The 20,434-nt window shown below is 46.9% G+C and overlaps 1 protein-coding gene across 4 annotated transcripts in view; it reads left to right on the plus strand.

The window, feature by feature from the left end:
- The first annotated feature begins 3,282 nt into the window (after nt 1-3,282).
- tmcc1a (transmembrane and coiled-coil domain family 1a) overlaps nt 3,283-20,434 on the plus strand; it is a 38,139-nt gene continuing 20,987 nt past the window's right edge. Inside the window, exons 1-4 of one of the 4 annotated variants that reach the window (XM_068729785.1) lie at nt 3,283-3,372; nt 4,336-4,419; nt 14,265-14,302; nt 15,496-15,776. In XM_068729785.1, coding sequence (XP_068585886.1) covers nt 15,525-15,776 — 252 coding nt within the window. In that variant the 5' untranslated portion in view covers nt 3,283-3,372; nt 4,336-4,419; nt 14,265-14,302; nt 15,496-15,524. The other 3 variants (XM_068729786.1, XM_068729787.1, XM_068729789.1) reach the window with 3 other exon arrangements.

The raw sequence follows: 20,434 nt of genomic DNA on the forward strand, positions 1-20,434 counted from the left end.
TACTAAAATTGCATCATTTCTCATCATCATGTTTGTTTTTCTGATTTAATTTAGAGTCAAAGACGCACTTGTGTAGATCGTAACGTGATCAGAAACATGGATTAGGTTTGTTTTGGTTTCTATAACTAGATTATAATCTTCACATTGTAGTGAATCTGTGATGTCGTAACATTTGATAATTAACATAAAGTACGGGTGACACTGATGGGTGTGTTTTGCAGGAATTTGGCCCTAAATAAAAAAAAAGGACAAAAATGCTAGTTTTACCTAAAGGCCGCACTAGATGATGAATCAAAGTTACAACAGTTCATCCTGCAGGGACCATGATTTGTGTTTGTTTTTGTTTTTACAAAATTTCACGGCGATCCATCCAGTGTTTGTTGAAACTAAACTTTCAATGTTGTGGCGGCTCCGGAGTAGAAGTCTTCAGGAGTTATCCTTTGGGGACCATGAATGTCAGGTCGATCCATCCAATAGCTCCATAGAGCCGCGTTCTTAGCGTTCTGATATGAGAATCTTATGGGATGGCAGTGCCTCTTCCAGGTATTATTAAACCTCGAGGGTTACCAGGGAACAGAGTGAAGAGCTTGTGGAAAACTTGCAGAACTCTTAAAAGTAAGAATGAACGCTCCTCCTTTGTTTTCTTCGGCAGGTGACCGCGGTATAAGCGGGTTAATGCCCTTTGAAGAGTCCATAATTAGGGATTAATGGACTCTGCAACCGCGTGGTGCAGCGATTCCTGATCACGGACACCTGGTTGGGTTTTATCCCACACTTACACCTTGTCTGGATGTCACAACTAGAGCTGCACTGTATGCATACCAGAACCTCACACCTCCTAATAGAAGACGTGAAGCAGGAGTCTGTGAGTTATTGTTTAGATGAGTGAATTATGGCCTCCGGCACAGTCTCATTTGGAGCAGAAGCGCAGCTCATGGTGCTGAAACAGGATAGTGCAATATGTCTCCTCCAATATTAAGACTGGAGTATAACTACATTTGGTATTGTTTGCTGTACAAAGAGGTGTTTGTTCATTTTGTTCTTCGCTTTTTAGATGATCTATTTCACCGTGTTTAATGACCCTTGAATGAGAAAACATTCAGCGGCTCATACTCTCACCTTTCCTGAAGTTAGAAAGCCTTTTTATCATATTTTAAAATCCAAGCGACCTCTGAACCCATCGTCTGTCGGTCTGACGCCGATGGGCCTCCGGGGTCCAGGGGGTTACGGTTCTGGGGTTCTGGTGTAGCCAGCGGATATCTGGGCCAAGACTTCCTTTTCTCCGTGCGCCGCTCATGTTGTACAGTTTCAGCATCTTGAGACGTGAGACGACGTACAAGTAGCCACTACTTTTAAACCGATCAAAAGCTAAAGCGTCGTCAGACAATAGCCGGTGGGTTCCCAGATTGCTGTGAAGTTTTATCGTTTTTTTTCTACAAAATGAATGAAGAATGTGAGAAAAATCAAAACTCCACATCTTTTTTTCAGCCACTAATGAGCAGTAAGGTTAAAGCCAAACCAATAACACTTCCTCCCGTTGTTTAGGTTAAAATGGCAAATAAGTGTGCAGAACAATTTGTGTTGTTTTGGATTATTAGCAACATAACAACGCTAAAGTGAACAGGAAAATCAATTCAACCAAAATGTGATTTTGATGAAGAAACAAACACGACTCGTCCAAAGAGAAGAGACACACTAGCATAGTACAGACGATACTCTCTCTTCTCAGACCCTCATTCATCCCTTCATTCCTCTTCCCTCCACTTCCCCATCAGACCCTCCAGTTCAGCTTCATCACCTGCAGCCATTCACAGGTACACAGCAGAGCTGAACAACATGAGAAGAGCTGCTGTGACCTCCATGTCTGTGTCAGTGTTGCCCTCTAGTGGAGAGAAGTTAGAGCAGCACATGCCTTCAGATGAATGAAACGTGCAGATATACGATACTACAGGTTGAGGTCTATCAGTGTTGAGGAGTAGCAATCAATGACACCGATTGTGGAGGAATTGTGTCAAACTGGTATTTACATCATTCATTTATTTTTGGGGACAAACAATGCATATTTGACAAAAGGACATACGTTCTCTGAAAGATGTAGACATAAAACATGACGCATTGTGTACAGAATGTGTGTTTTTCTTTTCTTTGTATACTCTTCTCAGTTTTTTATGTTAAAAATCGACCTATCTTCCATTTAAGACTTATATAAAAAACTTTTTTGTGATATTTAGTGTTTTCATCACTTTAGATGTTGTCGTGTCACTATCCAGGTCATGTGATTTATTCCCGTTAGTTGTTTATGCTATACAGGTGTAGCCACATCTGTTTTGTTTGTTTGTTAAAGGGACAGTTAACCCCAAAATCACAAATACACAATTTCCGTCTTACCTAAAGTGAGTTGCCTTTAGGTTTGGAGATATCGGCAGTAGAGATTTCTGCCTTTTCTTCAATATAGTGGAATAAAAAACATTTGAAAAACTCATCAGGAAACCATGTAGGAACTATGGTTGAAAGAAAATAGTTCCTACATCACACTGCTCACAACAAGGTTTGTGAATGATCTTCAGGAACCGGCTCATGATTTCTGGAAAGTGACGTTCCTCTTGAGTTCTCTAAATTATGTCAGCCATGTCATTATGTTCCACCACATAATAGACCACACGTTATGCTCTCTGTCTCTCGGTTTTATTCATTGTATTTTTCACATTGTGCATATTTAACCAAGATAAATAACATCAATAAAATGTATAAGAAAGCAGATTTTCATCCCGACACAGATAACAAGGGAACATGTATTAGAGCAAAAAGCCTGAGCAGCACATATACTGCAGTGTGCTAAATCTCCTCAAATGCACATCATTCTGTGTCAATGCCAACATAATACTGAAAGATCAGTTGTCAGACATTCAGTTTTATACATTGCATTATTTATTTTTTTTAAGTTGCAAATCATAAATAAACTGGATTTTTTTTTTTTTTCTGCACAATCAACAAACACAAATCAATATATTGCCGTGCAGAATCATGAACTAAAGGAACATGCGCGTCTTTAATTGGACACATTAATTAAAGGTCTGGGTTACTTTAATAACACCTGATTTAATTTTAATCTAAATGTACGTGGTGATTACTCACTGACAGTGTTCTGTCATGTACGTACCGCAGGTGTTTGAATCTGTTTTACACACGAGCGATGCCTCTTTATCACGACACACAATCTTTATCCTCTTCCTGTTTGAGCTTTTTACGTTCTGCGTCATGACGTCACAAACTGGGCGGTGAGCGCGAGCCTCTGGGCGTACGTTTACTTCGGAGGAGGGAGGGCGCCGCTCGCTAAACGTCTGTCAAGCTCCAACAGTTTGCTATCACCCGGTCAGTGTGAGTGTGTGAGTGTGAAATGTATATTTATTGTAGTTTTGCTGCTTTTTTTTTTTTTTTTTCTTCCCCCTCCGTTCCGGTAGTTTAACCGTCAGTTGTGTCGCGAGGAAAGGAAGCGCCGTTACAGAGCGTCGCTGTGGTTATCTCACCGACACTCTGTAACGGCTCTGTGTGCGGTGACACACACGGGAACGGGACTGTCAACCCGAGTCCGTTATCGGACAACACTGACCGGCCACTCGACTAACATTTCAACGGTTCTCTTTATTCGTGTTTTTGTTTTTTACAGCTTTTAGACACATCGCTTCGCGTGCAGGACGACTCGTCCGCCTGCTATTGAACGCTGCGGCGCTTAAAAGTACTCTCGTTACTCAACTTATCTTTCGTAACGGGTCGCTATATTTCATCTCCCGTGACGTCATCGCAGCGCGTTCACATGCGGGTGTTTTTGCTGCAGTAGCTATTTAAATTTTTTTTTTTTTTTTTATCAATTTTGTAGAATTTTTATTCTTGATCCACAACAGGTTTGTATCATTGCGGTGTTTTAGTAGGACATAAATAGTAAAAACATATCATTATTTATGTCTGGAGAAAGTTTTTTTTCTCCAGTTAATTCTTCAAACTTTTGCTTTAATTTGCCAAGATGCTTCCATATTAATCTCTCGTGATATTAATCAGGGTCCTGCCAGTTTCAACCTACTACAAGGTTTAATAAACCTTCAGCAGCGTTTATTTCAGTCTCCACTGGCTCATTGCATCTGATGCCTGGTATGCTTCACAGAAGAGCAATGCATTTTATTTTTTCCCGCAACCTATTACCAGTGTCTTGGAGACAGACACACACACACACACACACACCGGCGTAAAGCAGGCAGGAGAAGAGTACAATGTGCCAAGAAAGCATTTAGAGGCTCACGGTTTCCATCTCACTTCTTCTTCTTCTCCTTCTTCTTGTAGACCTGTGGTGGGCCTGGTGTAGCAGGTTGTCGTCTCCTCTGCAATGAAGGAAATCCACTCCAGCGTCGTGACTATGGAGTGAAGGTTTGCTTTTCACCCACTTGCTCATCTATTCCCGGTGTTTCCATCTCTGGTTAGACCATACTTCAAAAACGATAATGCACCGTCTGTCAGCGCAATCGTATCGTGACACCGTGATACACGATTGCCTATACTAACTTCAATATCTCAGAAAAGTCTCATCAAGTCTGATAAATCAATCTGTTAAAGGGATTACTCCGTGTTTGTGTGCACGCGTGTAGAAATGTTTCTTTATTTTGTCTTTAAAAGTTTCACTTTAAACTGCAGTGTTCATTTAGCACTTAAATACTCAGTGCTTTCTACTTGTCATCTATTGAATCCACTCAGAAGTATACAACAACAGGCTTTATTTATTGAAACATGCTGTGTCATGAAATCCTTTTTGAGATATGACATGAATTATATGATGATGGAGGATTTTGGTCATATCATACCAGCACTAACTCTGGCCATTTATTGTTACCTGGTGGTTTTGACACTGCACTGCATGTACAGTATGTGTATACGGTATATATATGTGTGTGTATATATATATATATATATATATATATATATATATATATATATATAAATACACAGTATATACAGACATATAGAGGGTTTAAGTGTCCGCTATGACATGATGTATCCACTATCTTCAGCATACTCTGCTAAGTGGCTGAGAGCTTGGCTGCCCCTTCAGGGCTCTGCTAACGCAGCCATTCATGTCTCGCTCCGACAGTCAGACCACCACGATGACGCTTCCCTCCTCTTCCTCCTCCTCCTCCTCCTCCTCCTCCTCCTCCCGCTGCACTCACGTTGTGCCTTCCCGGTTGTGAGCTGAGTCTGAGAATTGAGAATCTTTGTACGGGTGAAATGTGTTTTTGTGTGCGTTTTGCGTGCGCGGCTGCTTACAAAACAGAAGTCAGCGCTCCCTAAAGACGGAGTCGCCTCCTCCTCCTCCTCCTCCTCCTCCTCCTCCGACTTGTGATCAGCTCTATGTAACACTTCGGCATCGGCCGTGGTGAAGATGTGCTTATCCTAGATCAGATCACAAGATTAACGCAGCTCTCTCTCTCTCTCTGTGTGTGTGTGTGTGTGTGTGTGTGTGTGTGTGTGTGTGTGTGTGTGTGTGCCTGCCTGACTGTCACAGGGGCTGATTAATTGGCTGCATGTAGAGGGGAGCTGGAGTTTCTCACCACAGAGCTGCACACTGACACTGGATCAGAAGGATGAGGTGGACTGTAGTTAAAGGTGTACCTGTGATGCGTTCATGTGTTCACCAGTAGAGACTTCTGTTGTACAGACAGTGAAGATCTTTGTGTTGTTTACATTAAATATAATAAGGCATGTGATAGATAAGGCAGTGAGATTGTTAAGTGAAATGTTGTGCGTTACATGTCAGAAGGACTGTTTTTAGTGCATCAGCAGGTTGTTAGTGAATGTGTAGTGTTTGGTGACATGAGGTCCATCTCCTTTGCTCGTAGTTCAAAGAGGGTTTGGTAAACTGGCCGTGAATTGTCTGCGGATGTGACCGTGAATGTCACTGTGTTTGTGGATTTGTCCGCCCACACTGTGACGGACCGTGTCCACAACGTACCAGACTCCTCACACAATGTGTGCCGTGCAAAGGCTTCAGCTCCCTGCACCCCTGAGTAGCAGGAGGGGGCAGAGACGCTTCATTTGGAGAATATGTGACCACATAGGGTTTTGTCCCTCATGGTTGCTCCGCTCTGCTGCAGATCAAACACATGATGAGTGTTGTAGCAGGAGACGTTTACCGCAAAGACCGGTGAGCGGAGTCCTTGGCAGCGGTGCGGCACCTCTGGCGGTGTTTGCGACCGGGAAGCCGGTCGATGTTTCGTGTCTTTGTTGCTGCACTACAGTCCTTCTGTGCCGGTGAGGACACCTGGGCGGATGTGTGCGGCTCAGGAGGCGCTCTGTGTGCATCCAGGTCCGACCGGTGGCATTGGCCGCAGGATTAAAGGGAAATGTGGGTGAAAGGGGGGTAAACATAACGGAGCGCTTATCAGCTAAACATCTTGCCCAAGGACACTCCGACATGCGGACAGGAGGAGCTGGATCTCCTGACTAGTGGGCTGATTCAGAATCAGTTTTTGCTTCAGTTCTTTTGGAGTTCAAACGGTCTCGGCATCATTCAGGCAGAACTGACTTGGCTCTGTTCTCTCAACTAAAGGTCAGCCGTGGATAAAGAGGAAGTGTTGTATCTCAGAGAGGAAGCACACTTTTTCCTTTTTCCCTCTCTCTCTCTCTCTCTCACCCCCTCTCTCTCACTCTCTCTCTCTCTCTCTCTCACTCTCTCTCTCTCTCTCTCTCTCTCTCTCTCGCTCTCTCTCTCTCTCTCTCTCTCTGTCTCTCTCACTGTCTCTCTCTCTGTCTCTCTCACTGTCTCTCTCTCTCTCTCCCTCTCTCTCTCTCACCCCCTCTCTCTCACTCTCTCTGTCTCTCTCTCTCTCACTCTCTCTCTCACCCTCTCTCTCTCTCTCTCTCTCTCTCTCTCTCTCTCTGTGTCTCTCTCACTGTCTGTCTCTCTCTCTGTCTCTCTCACTGTCTCTCTCTCTCTCTCTCTCTCAGGGCTTCACTGTGAGGTGTTATAGTGCAGCTTAATGCCACAGCCAGAAATCATTCTTTATCTCTGTTTTCAAACCATTTTAGAAACAGTAGAAGTGAGGAGCTGCACCATCCTACTTGTCTTGTGACTGTGGACAGACTGGGCTCATTCTCTCCAGCAGGACTTCCAAAATGAAGGTGACATTCCTTTATGAAAGCTGCTGTTTCTAGTGGCAACGAGCTGCCTGCTCCTCTCTTATCCCTCCACGTTTGAAGACAGAGGCAGAACAGAAGCCGGGGTCACACAGCGTCTCAAGAGTTTCACCAGAAAATAGGACTGAGGTCTGTTTTAGTCTTTGCCTTTTTCCTTAAACGGCATCGTTTCGATCACCCCTTTGTTTCAGTTTGTTTGCATCTTCCTGTCTTTTGTTGGCGGGCTTCAGATGAAGTTTGATTAATACCTTCTTCCAACTTGAATCCTCTCCCAGAGCGTATGGACTTGGCATCGTTGACCCGCGGCCTTCGCGTTGAGCCCGATGCCTCGCTCATAGTAAGAGCTTCAAGACCGGAGCTTGGATGTGCTGATCCCCGCTAAACCCCCCTAGTGGGCTGCAGAGGTGTCTGGTTACCTGAGCTCAGAGATCTGACCGAAGAGTTATTTAAATAGGTGACGAAGCGCATGATTTATATCTGACTGCGTAAAAGTTGTTCTCACCTGCCGGCTCCACAGAGAGCCAGGTGACCCCTGGCCTGATGACCTGGCCGGGTTCTCTTCTGTGTTCTGACAATCTCTGATTTCAGCCGGTGTGTAGGTGGTTTCCAGCCCGTTGACAGGTGATGATTCCTTGCCAGAGCTGGTGGAACCTGAGCTGTGTTGGCCCAGTTGGCCTGGCCGCTGTTAAACACCTATCAGGTTAATAAGTGAGGCTTAGTATCACATACGCTAATATAACCTCCACTGGAAACCCCCCTTTGAGGACATCTGTCTTACTAGTAAACAGCAAGGGACCGAGATCCTCGCTACCATCTTTCTCCATCGGCTCAGACACATTAGAGCTGGAGACCAGGGTCGGTTCCATGCACACGGTGAATTATTCACCAGGACACTTGCTGTGGTGTTGAGCACAGATGCAGAGACGTGTCTTTAAACAAGGTTTAAAGGTAAAGCCCCAGCCGGTCCTCAGTGATGTTTGACTTCATGGACTCGTCCTCAGAGATGCGTACAGCCCTGTGCCTCCATGATGATGCCTCCTGTGTGGAGATGAGATGAAGTAGGTAAAGTCTCTCTGCTGCTTTGTCTTTGCAGCTTCCCACCTCACAGTTTGGGTCGTCTTAGATGACTCAGACTTTATTCACACCCAACATATCACTTCTTGTTCCGTTTGTGTGTGTGTGTGTGTGTGTGTGTGTGTGTGTGTGTGTGTGTGTGTGTGTGTGTGTGTGTGTGTGTGTGTGTGTTTCTATTAGTCGTGTTGTGGTGAACATGTTGTATTGCTTCTTCACAGCGTTGTGAGTGGGGGAGGTAATGAGAGGTGTAGTTACAGATGGTCTCCGGTTGCCTGAGAGACGAAATAATGGCAGAAATATTAAGCCGGGCTTCCACGTCCACACTCACTAGTGGTCACATATAGTCAAGATTAAAGGAGCATTATACGACATTCAGAGCGACAGTATATCAGAGAACTGTGTAAAGATGTACAGTATACTGCAGTAATGTCTACCTGAGCAGAGAATGAAGTGAGTGTTGTCATTCACCCTTTGCTCTGGTTCCCCCTCGGGTAAACACCGTCAGCTCCCTTATTATTACACTTGCAGTAGTTTGTACTGTTAGCGCCGTTAGCTTTGAGCCACCTGGGAGAAGTCTGCCTTCAGTTTGTTCTGCCAGAAATCTCCTTTAGGCAACAAACCTACTTAGCTAGGTTTAGGAGAATATCATGATTTGGGTTAAATTGAACCCTTTCTGGCAGAGAGCCCTGAAGGCTAACTTCTCCCATGTACCACCGGCTCAATGCTTCCAAAGTCCTTTCTTGTGTCTGTATGAATGTGTTCGGGTCAGTTTAACACAGATAGCAGGTGTGAACAATAGTCTTCTTGGCAGCTGTATAAGCAGGTAACACTTTTGAGTACGAGTCTGTGGTGTGATCAAGAGAACACAGATGTCTGGTTGTGTGTTTGTTATGTGTGTAGGAGTAAATGATTGCGTGTGTTCTGGTTTGTTTTGTTCCTGGAAAGCTGAAGGCAACTCTAGCAGCGGGGCCTCCCTGTGGGTGTCATCTTGCACAATAGGGCGTTGTGGCCTCCTCTGTCAGGGAACTACCTGCCATTCACCTCATTCATTCATTCATTCATTCATTCATTCATTCATTCATTCAGACACTCTCTGTGCCGAGCGCCTGGGCTGAACCCGACACGGCCAGGCGAAACGCTCCGTGGACGGGATGCCTTTGATCCAGCCTGACCTCTTTCACGCCCTCTGTGGCTCTCTGTGGCCCTCTGTGGTCCTCTGTGGTCCTCTGTGATCCTCTGTGGCCCCTCTGTGGCCCCTCTGTGGCCCCTCTGTGGTCCTCTGTGGTCCTCTGTGGTCCCTCTGTGGTCCCTCTGTGGTCCCTCTGTGGTCCTCTGTGGCCCCTCTGTGGTCCTCTGTGGCCCCTCTGTGGTCCTCTGTGGTACCTCTGTGGTACCTCTGTGGCCCCTCTGTCGCCCTCTGTGGTCCTCTGTGGTACCTCTGTGGTACCTCTGTGGCCCCTCTGTGGTCCTCTGTGGTACCTCTGTGGCCCCTCTGTGGTCCTCTGTGGTCCTCTGTGGCCCCTCTGTGGTCCTCTGTGGCCCTCTGTAGTCCTCTGTGGCCCCTCTGTGGTCCTCTGTGGTCCTCTGTGGTCCTCTGTGGTCCTCTGTGGCCCTCTGTGGTCCTCTGTGGCCCTCTGTAGTCCTCTGTGGCCCCTCTGTGGTCCTCTGTGGCCCTCTGTAGTCCTCTGTGGCCCTCTGTAGTCCTCTGTGGTCCTCTGTGGTCCTCTGTGGTCCTCCGTTTCTCTCCTCTCTCTCTCCTCGTCTCATACAAAGACTTGTGTCTCTTATCACACTCTTTACAGTATGCTGAAGTCATCTCCTGCACTGTCAGAGCTGACACAACTGTGCTATTCTCTGCTCGCCTCCCCTACACACACACACACACACACACACACACACACACACACACACATAAATACAATAACGATTGTTCCTGCTTCCTGCCAATGCTGTCATTATGCAGCTGCTGAATGAGATATGGTCCAGTTTCCATCGCTCACACAGACGTATGTACACGGATGCACATTTCCACGCAAAATAATTCCGTCAATCTCTCTCTTTCTCTTTTCTGTCTTTGTCTGATAAAAACACACACACACACACACACACACACACACACATATCCGTGCATGCGCTCGCACACAAACGTCGCTGCCAGAACTCTCTGGCCTAATTCCTCTCTTATTGATGTGTGTCTGTCAGTGAAAGAGGCGCAGCACAAAGAGCAGCGACGGGCCTGTGTGTGGCTCCGAGTGAACAAAGAGGGGTCTATTCCACGCCGGCTCCCAGACTCCTCTGGAAACACTGCTCGGGCTTGTTTAAGCTGCGGCCATATTTTGAGTTAAGCTACTGTATGTTCAGCAATAGATGCTTCAGTGGCAAAGAGCACGGGCCAGATTGACCCCCGCTTGCTCTGGTCCGTGACCAGTCGTCCAACTTTATTCATGCCGAGAGTAGAGTTCAATAAAACGGTCAGAAAGAGATGGTGGTCCGGTTCTTGTGCAGTACTGCAGCTATGGTGGACATTTGCATGAACGGACTAACGCTGATGCATAATGAATGACCTCACGTTGTGCTAGATTGCACATTGTTTGCTTCATCACTTAGCTAGTTGAGCTGTAACTCTGGGGCTTAAGCTCCTCTTAAATAATCACCGTTGATTGTTGTCTTTGTTCAATACTGATAATGGATGTAATTTCAGAACACCTCATCTTCATCAATAGAAGCTTTCAGTCTGAGCGGAGCTGCAGCTGTGTTCTGTCCACAGGGCTGAGGAGAACATCTCCTGTTAGCCGTGATGTTGTACTTTGTTGTTAAACACTTGCAGTTAACAGTTATTATTCATCACCAGACTGAATCTCAGATCTGTTCTATTAAAGGTGTCCTCCAAATGATTTTGGGGATTTGAGAATTTCAGCTTCTCCCACCCTCCTCTTCCTCCTAAGGCACATGTAACAAACCTTACAATGTCTTTCAGTCTTGCCTCATCTCATAGCTGTAATGCCGAGTTTCATTATAGTGAACCAATGGTCTATGTACAAATGTTCTTCACATGCTGTTGATCATATTTGTTACTTTGTGAATGTTTTAAACAGAACTTCTGGACATATCCATATCTTACACGTTGCACCTGTTGATCCTCACACGCGTGTCACCAAATGACGCGTTGTCAGCTTGAGATGTTTATTAATCCTCCGACCCGGCGACAGTCGAGGCCGGAGGATTCACGGTTGTCTCTACGTCCGTCTATTTGGTCCGTATCTCAGGAACGCCTGGAGGGAATTTCTTCATATTTGACACAAACATCTACCTGTACTCAAAGATCAACGGATTCAAATTTTTATGTCAACGGTCAAGATCACTCTGACCTCACGTTCGTCCCGTACTCGAGATATCTATAGAACGAAAAGATGACATTTTAGGCTTACGTGGACGTAAAGTCCGACACGATGAGGCGGTAGTTCTAGTTGGTTCGGCCGGTGCCTGAGCTCTGCTGAGCTTTCACCGTCTCTCCAAAGACAATGGACGGCTGTCAGCGCGCTGAATGGAATGAGGCACAGAGCTGAGGACGAGGACATGTGTGTGTTTGTATCTGTGTGTGTGTGTGTGTGTGCATTTATACAAGGACACGTGTGAGGGAGACACAGCTCCAGAGAGGCCGTTGTCCATGTGGTCGTCCGTGTTTCAGCTTTGACGGTATTGTGCCGTTTCTGAGAAACATGCTGACTCACTGAGGCGGCCCATCCCGGCTGTCACTGACTCCTGATAATCGCTGGTCTGTTTCTGCGGTGGACGGGGCTTAAATACACCGAAACACATCATCTACATCCACACACCGGCACGTTCCTGAGGTTGATCTGAGTGAAGGGAGAAGGTGCCTATAAGAGGATCACCAAAGTGTCGCCTTTCTGTTTCATTTGACATTTTAATTTGAGGGAAACAACATAGTGAGCGTGAGATTTCTAGCTCTCTCACAGTACTTGTTCTTGAGTACTGAGTACTTCTACCCGGTGCAGTCTTTAGGCGTATAATGTGGTGAACTGAAGTAATTTGGGTCAGAACGGGACAGTCGTCATTCAGAGATCCATCTGGTGTTCTTCTGCGTCATCGCCTCGTTGAGGTGGAACGAAAGGCCTTTGCCTAAATTAAACAAAGACGCGGGACCTCTCACGCGTACACAAACATCCCCACCACGTCCGACAATAAACCGTTGTCCTCTAAAGGATCCCCAAAGAGGATTTAGTTTGAATATAATACCGTAGGCAATCAAGAAAACGTCCAATCCAGTGCTGGGATCATCCCGTGGATGAAGGAGGGGATTTATGGACACAGAGGGAGGGACGGGCTCCGGGTCGGTGCAGGGCTTCAGCTCCAGGATGGGATTAACTGAGGTTTACCAGCTCCCAAACAACGGCGCAGAGCTCCATCGCAATCAATTACACGTCTCTGTGACTGGCAGGAAAGGACACTAATTGTGAGGGTGCATGCAGAATCAAGTATACCTGATTATGATGCACATGTATGCATGACTCTCCGCCTTCTATGGTCATACGGGAAGTTCATATCGCAGTCATCATCATCTTTTTCCTACAGGAAGGAAGGAAGGAAGGAAGGAAGAAAAATAACTAAAATTAGATTAAATCAAAAGTATAAAAAAATGTCTCACTCATGTTAAATACGAATGTTTGCATTGCATTGATCTCAATGGACAAATTCTACTTTTTTTTATATGTTTTGAATATTTTAAATGTTTTATTTAATTTGCAGGTACTACAGGCAGATGTCCTTCATATTGTATTTGATGAGAGATAGATATAGTTGAGTATTTGCAACAGAATTGTGTATTATGATGAATTGTATTTTTACTGAAGGAATCGTTTACATATGATCAGTCACTGCTCGGCTGTTATCAGTGAAGCCACCGGGTTAAAGCTGTGTTATTAATACGATGCGCCGCGTCTTAACTCATCTTATCGGTGCCATCGAATGAACAACGCTGCCTCTAAATTAAGCACATCGGTATCTGCTGGTCTGGATCTGTTGAGCAGAAAAGATCAAACCAGATCTGATTCAACATCAGCTCCAGTGAGGAAGTGAAAGCTGCCGTGTGAATGTGTTGGTGTGCATGAATGCAGCTTTTCTTGGCAGTGACGGCGTCACTTGATCACATTGTGATTGGCGATATGCTAACTGCGAGCACCTTCGTGCTCATAAACCGAACAGCTGATTGCATTTATGGCGGATGTGAAGGAAGCCTGTCGTAGTTTCATTTGCATAGATAACGTTCTTGTGTGTGTGTGTGTGTGTGTGAGTGTGTGTGTGTGTGTGTGTGTGTGTGTGTGTGTGTGAGAGTGTGAGTGTGTCCAACTTTGTGTTCTTCTTCATGACCTGACAGTGCAGCTGAAGGAATATAGTTTGAGTGTGTAGCCGTCCATCCCCAGGGCTCCCAATGTTCCTGCCTCACTTGTTTTGCTGCTCTCAATGGGAGCAGCTATTGATGCTGCAGGGAGGCTCAGTCTGTCTGCCTGTCTGCCTGTCTGCCTGTCTGTCTGTCTGTCTGTCTGTCTGTCTGCCTGTTTGTCTGTCTGTCTGTGGGTCTGTCTCTGAGGCGATCACTGTTCCACCAATAAGGTTCCTCCTACAGACGGCCTGTATGTCATCAGGTGTCCACTCTGGTTGTGTCTCTAGCTTAGAGTCAGCATGCTCCGTGTTTGTGACGACGAAGGCCGTTTCTAGTGCGTCTCGGTCCCGCCGCAGGATGAGGAAGGGTTTCCTTTGGGGGATGCTAAATGAGCCCCTGAAGGAACACGCACACTAAGTCGTGTCACACAATACGGCACATGTTCTGTTCAGTATGCCCAGCGTGTTCACAGCTCACAGACAAATATGATTATCGATTGCAAAGCGAATGATAGGCCAGATTGTTTGAGTATCTTAAGGTTGAAGAATGGTCTTAAGAATGACAGTTTCTCTTTCTGTGGTCTGCTTCCATCCATCCTCCTCCCTCTCAGGTAATCCACAGTGAGTCACGCTGACAGTTGGGCTGATGGTAAGTGGGTTTTTCTTCTTCTAAAGACGCGAGTCATTATTTCTCTTCCCTGCTCTCACCCTCTAGTCTTCTCTGCATCCTTTCCTTTACTCTACCAGCCTCTGACTCCACCCCCTCCAGGCTGTTGTTTATCTTCTTACCCTTCATTTACCTGCTTATACTTTTGAATTCGTTCATGCTTTGTGTTGTGATCCTGGAGCAAACCTGGATCCATCTTCTTTTGCTTTTAATACTTTCTATTTGCTCCTCGTGAAGCGTTGGTCTGTTTGGATGTAGAATGATTCAAGGGCCTGACAGCTGTCACTGATGATACAGTATTTATCTATATTATTTTTAAATCACAATGACAAAGTGTCAAACTAGGTATTTTGCACACTGATTTTGGTCCCTAGATGCAGACTGTTTAGTATGCATTCACACTTTCAGCCATTTGTATGAAATTTCAAAGGGGCAAATGTCACAAGTTAAAAGGAAAATGAGTGATTTCATGTCGCTGGATCTAGGCAGCATTCCATCCTCTCATAATCCATCTCCTCTTTCTGTCTGTGCTAGACCAGCAGGCCTACTTGTTCCTGAATCAAAGATGCATGCTCCCAATACGGATTCATCCCTCTGACCACCACTGAGCCGATCCAACCCTCCACCAGACAGTCCCATCTCCACTTCCTCTGTTCTCTACTGTACTCTACTGTACTCTGCTGTTTTCTAGTCCTCTCTGCTTCGGTCCTTGTCCTGGTCTGACTGTCTGTGTTTGATAGGACAATTCCTCCCTCAGCAGGGCCACATGCAGCAGGGCCACATGCAGCAGGGCCACATGCAGCAGGGCGATGACGCTCAAAGAGAGCCAGAGGGGGTGGGCCCCAGTTCAGGTCCTGGAACTAGAAGAGAGGCAGAGGGGTCACAAGGCCCCGGGTTGAAAGGGGCCTCGTCCCAGTCAGAGCACCCCTCCTTCAGTAAGATGAGCCAAAACGCCAGGGAGAGCATAGGGGTTCTTGGCCAGGGACTGAAACAGCTGTTCCAGCAGCAGCGTAAACGCCTCTCCCCCTCTCGCTCCACCACCCCCTCTTCGTCTTCCTCCTCGTCTTCCTCTGTAGTGTCGGCAGGTGGCACCTCCCCCTCGGCCCCCGAGGATGCCTCGGGGCCCTGCTGTCCCGACTCTGACCACCTCTCTGCTCCTGTGGTTCCCTCTGCAGCTGGCCAGGGCTCAGGCGCCGCGGGCACGATGAGGCGCGGGACCAGCCTGCAGAGCCGGCGCAGCAAAGGGTCGGGATCTGGGAGCGGAGACCGGGACCCTCTCCTGAGAGGGAGCCCCCAGGCCCCGCACCGCCGCTACACCCACGATCCGCAGCAGCACGTCAGCCGCCCGCGCTCCTCCTCCACCACCGACACCACACCCAGCAGCCCCACGCCCGGGTACACCGGAGGCGATGTGGTGCTGTCATCGGGGTACCAGTCCACGGAGGAGACGGACAGGGTAAGTGATGCCGGCCGTGAATCAGCTGATCGATGCGCCTCCTTTACCCTTTTACCGCTGTCAGGCCTTCAATCGAGAGCTGAGGCTCACCTCGCTGCTGATGTAGCGTCCCTGCTGTATCACAGAGAAGGTCTACTGCTGCCGGTCGTAGGTCCATGGTGCAGCTTGCTAATGAGACACGCACGTATAGATTCACAATAAACTAACGCACAGCAGTGCAGTCAATTTTCAGGATAGCTTCACAACTTGTTTACGTCTGTCTTGAAGGAATAGTCACTTCATACCGGCCCTGTGTCGCCATCCCTTCACTGTGACACTGTCTGGAGAAACAAGGAAGGAATGTTGTGCTGAAACCATTAACTTTGAAAGATATTTACTGACTCACACTTCTGAAGCTTTGTGAATCCAACCTAAACTCTTTGAATAGTTTTGCCTTAGGCTTACAGTAAATGCTGCTTTATATCAAGGGGCTTTCAAAATCCGATCTTTTGTAGTGTGCTTGGATAATCATCTATTTGTGTAGTACGTATGAAGTCATATAACTGTTTTGTGAAAAGTTCTTCCTTTTCTGTAAGACCGTAGTTTAAATCCAGAGACTTTATTTACTTGTTTAATGGGAAACACTTTGTATGTGTGTCGCTGTTGGTTAGTTTAAACCTCACAGCCCTTTACGGTCTACTCTTTACTCTTCTACCTCAAGTTCATATTTTGAGCCTCCTCACCACCAGACTTCAGTTGGTCCCGTCTGCCACCAGAGGTCGCTGTCCGATCAGCTAACCCGCTGTGAGCGGCACGGGGCTCGGTTCATGCCGAGGCTCATGATCGCCGTGGAGCCGACTGATCTTTTTTGGCTTAATGAAATAAGCCGAGCCGAGGACTCGGTATCGGTGTGTCACAGATGGAGTGATGCTCGGTTATCACTTCGGCAGCGGGGACTGAGTCTAGACCAGGAGACGGCTTCTATCTGTGAGCTAAATTTAGAACACGCCGTCCCCCGTTTCTTCACCCTCCAGTCGTATATGAGTGACCTCACCTGGGATGACGGACAGACATCTGTGCTCCGTCAGTCCTGCTGCTGTGACAGACCACCGTCAACCCCGATGACCTGTCTCACCCGTCTCTAGCTAACAACCCCGATGACCTGTCTCACCCGTCTCTAGCTAACACCTCTCTGTGGTTGACCTTGGAGGTGTGTGACATCCTGTTGTGAGGAATGGTGATTCATTTCTTTCTTTATTTCCCCCCATGTGCTCCCCTTTTCTTTTCACTCTCTCTCTGTCTCCTTCCCTGTCCCCCTCCCTATGTCCCTGGAGATAATTAGTATAGACAGTCAGCTGGTCCCTCCTCCTCCTCCTCTCCCATCTCCCCTTTCTCCTCCTCCTCCTCCTCGCCCCACCCTTCAGCTCAGTGACAGGAAGCAGGAGGCAACCTTGCCTCGTCCTAGATGAGTGAGAGCCGAGCGCTGAGGCTGTGTGTGGTTACATGCTGTGTGACAGAGGATGTGGAAAGGTGTGTGTGTGTATCTGCGACTAGAGGTAGCAGAAACGGTGTGTGTGTGTGTGTGTGTGTGTGTGTGTGTGTGTGTGTGTGTGTGTGTGTGTACACTGGAAGTCATTTGACAGCCATGTGGTGTGAGGATCTTGTGTGATCGTCTCAGAGACGGAGCTCAGGGATCACTGTGAATATGAGTAGAGGGCAACACAGCTGAGCTGTCTTTATCTCGGCTTGCTCTCCCTCCCTTCTTCTTTTTTTCATCTCTCTCTCTCTCTCTCTCTCTCTCTCTCTCTCTCTCTCTCTCTCTCTCTCTCTCTCTCTCCTCACTTGTGTTTGCATAGTAGACGAAAGCGGTGTGGACTAGAAGCGTGTGTGCTCATGGCTGTTTGGAGAGGAGGGTAGTGTGTGTACCTTCCGTGTGTGTGTGTGTGTGTGTGTGTGTGTGTGTGTGTGTGTGTGTGTGGACTCTACAATGTGAGGCGTTTTGCACTCTGAAGAGATATCAGTGTAGAGGAGTAGAACAGGGGTTCCAGCTGTGAGCACATCAGTCAGGATGGTGCAGCGCTTCAATCTCCGTAGACAGTACTCCAAGGTAAGCTTAAAACACACGTTAAAACTGTGTGTGTGTGTGTGTGTGTGTGTGTGTGTGTGTGTGTGTGTCCTCCCATCTGTGTGCTGCAGCTGCAGTCTTGGCTACAGGAACAGTTGTCTGGAATCCTTGATGCCGGCTTTGCGTGTCTTCTTTCTGTCTCTCCGTCTCCCATCTATTGTGTCAGGAGTGTGTGTCTTTGGCTGCTTGATCGGCGCTTTGTTCAGGACAGCTGTCACAATGTTAAAGATCGACTCTCTTGTTTGCACACTTCCTGCATATCACCTTTGTGTTCTTGAGTTTCTATCCACTTTCAGGTAGTTCGATCCATACAGTAACTGAGTGGTCTGTCTGTGCACTCTTTATCTCCGCTCTTGTTAAACAGTAACTCGTGCTGCAGCAGGAACAGCGGCGGTGGTCGGTGGGAGCTGTGATTCTTGGTCAACGTTATGTTTGATTGTGGCTGATTGGGGAGAGTTTATGACTCGTTTGCAATAAAAGGCTGGTTTATTGCCCCGCAGCTGTCTGTGAGTTTGATGTATTCATCCTCTGGTGCTGTTAAAGAGAGTAGAGGGGCTGTCTGTTAAGAGCTCTGCAGCTGCTGCTCAGCCTGTGGGATTAATTACAATTAGCTGCTGATTTAATTGATTGACTGCGTGGATGTTCAAATGCCTGCAAGTAGCAACAAGAGGCGGGGGGGGGGGGGGGGGGGGGGGCTGGAAGGCCTGATCCCAGACTGGTGGAGAGGAGACGGAGACTAGTCTGGTCTTTCCTCTCTTGGAGAGTAAAAACAAATAGAAGAAGTGAAGCGCTGCAAGGGGCCAAATGTTTTGTGTCGGAAACGAAGATGGGAGAAGTGAGAAGGAGGAGGAGGAGGAGGAGGAGGAGGCTCCGGTGGGACCTGAGCTGCAGAGAGATGAAGCTATGAAGCTGAACCTTGGGGCTCGTCCTCTCACAGCACAGCGCTGACTGAAGAAGAGAGAAAACCAGCTCCTCCAGGACCCGTCTGAGTAGATCTGACCTCGTGTCTTTCCTCCAGGCCACGTCTCCACACGTCCACCTGTCTTCCTGCTCATCCTTTGTCTTCCACCGTCTGCCACCGTGTTTTGTTCTCCATGTCGAGACATCCTCCCGTGTTCTCCTGTAGTATTTCCTCACAAAATACAACAAAATGCCTCACGTTGAGACGTTCAGAGCAGCGGGAGTCACGCAGCCGAACGCAGACCTGAACTGACACACGTGTGGTTTGATTTTCAATGCCTGCATATTTTAAAACATATGTTTTATTTATTTTGAGCTCCATGTCTTATGCAGGGCAATTCAATTTTACACTCACATTTTAGTCTTTAAAATAACTGAAAAAGAGGAACATCATAATAAGCCGTATCATAAAACAAGTTTGTACATAATGTGTGGAGGAAGCGTTCTGAATCACATGTTGAGGGGCTGGGAATCATCAACGGCCTTAACTTAATGTTCTTGTTATTTCTGTAATGTACCGAGAACAAATCAAATAAAGGTAAATCTATTATGTCGGCTCATTGATCGGGTTTGTAGATTTATTAAAGTAGCATTTACTAATTTAGGTCTATTAATCCTCAAAATGATCGATTTGGACAAATGAATGAATCATAATGTGGGTTAATGATTTGTAATCTGGGCACATTATGAAAGAATAGTATCCATTGTTTCATACTGGATGCATGCAGGTTTGTTGCAGACATTGTTGGATGGATTAAATATATTATTGCATCAACAGGGCCTCAAACTCTGCTTAAGTTTCCGTGTTTCGAGCTTTAAAGGATTACGTTCCGTCACTTACAGTCTCCATGTTTTGTTTTGGACCTTCAGACGCTTAATGGCTGACATTAATAGGAGAATTCATTTCTCCCTTCCTTGACCACACACACTCTCTTATGAAGGTTTCGGTCCTCTTTGGTGACCCGGCTGGTTCTGTCCCATGAGAAGAAGTGTGTGTGGGAGGAGCCGGAAGTCACCTGGTCCCCCCCGAGGCTTGTTCCGTCCCGACAGTTTAACGTCCTCATCGCTGCTCTCCGCTCGTCTCTCCGCTCGTCTCTCCGCTCGTCTCTCCGGCTGCAGGCCGTGTGTCGATGAAAGCGCTGGTGCCCTTTGCAGCGGGACGGCGCGGCTCGTCCCGAGACCGTTGGTGACGTCGAGTTATTTAAAGACAACACGGGGCACCGCCTGCTCACGTTCACCGATAGACAACCAACGCTGCAGACGCCGAACACTTCGGAACGTCGTTCGTTACGTTCACGTTTGAATTAGAAATCAAAATACAGTCTGTTTCAATGAATCACTTTATTCAAATTCAGTTTGAGGGTTTTCATCATAAAATGCAAAGCTTCAATCTACAAACGTCACCAGAAGCTTTGAGTGGCGTTGTGTTGAGCTCTGATGAGGCCTCCGGTCACACAGACACACCTGTGTATGAACAAACACCTGAGTTTCGATCGACTGATGATGAAGCATGTGCTCTTCAGTCCACACTGGAGGTGATGTCACCGCACCGCCGTGTTTGCCAACTAGCAGCCCGTGGCAAGTTGTTTTTCAG

Source organism: Cebidichthys violaceus, unplaced genomic scaffold, assembly GCF_023349555.1.
Source record: "Cebidichthys violaceus isolate CVI_PGR_0920_01 unplaced genomic scaffold, fCebVio1.0.p SCAF_47, whole genome shotgun sequence".
Taxonomy (NCBI): domain Eukaryota; kingdom Metazoa; phylum Chordata; class Actinopteri; order Perciformes; family Stichaeidae; genus Cebidichthys; species Cebidichthys violaceus.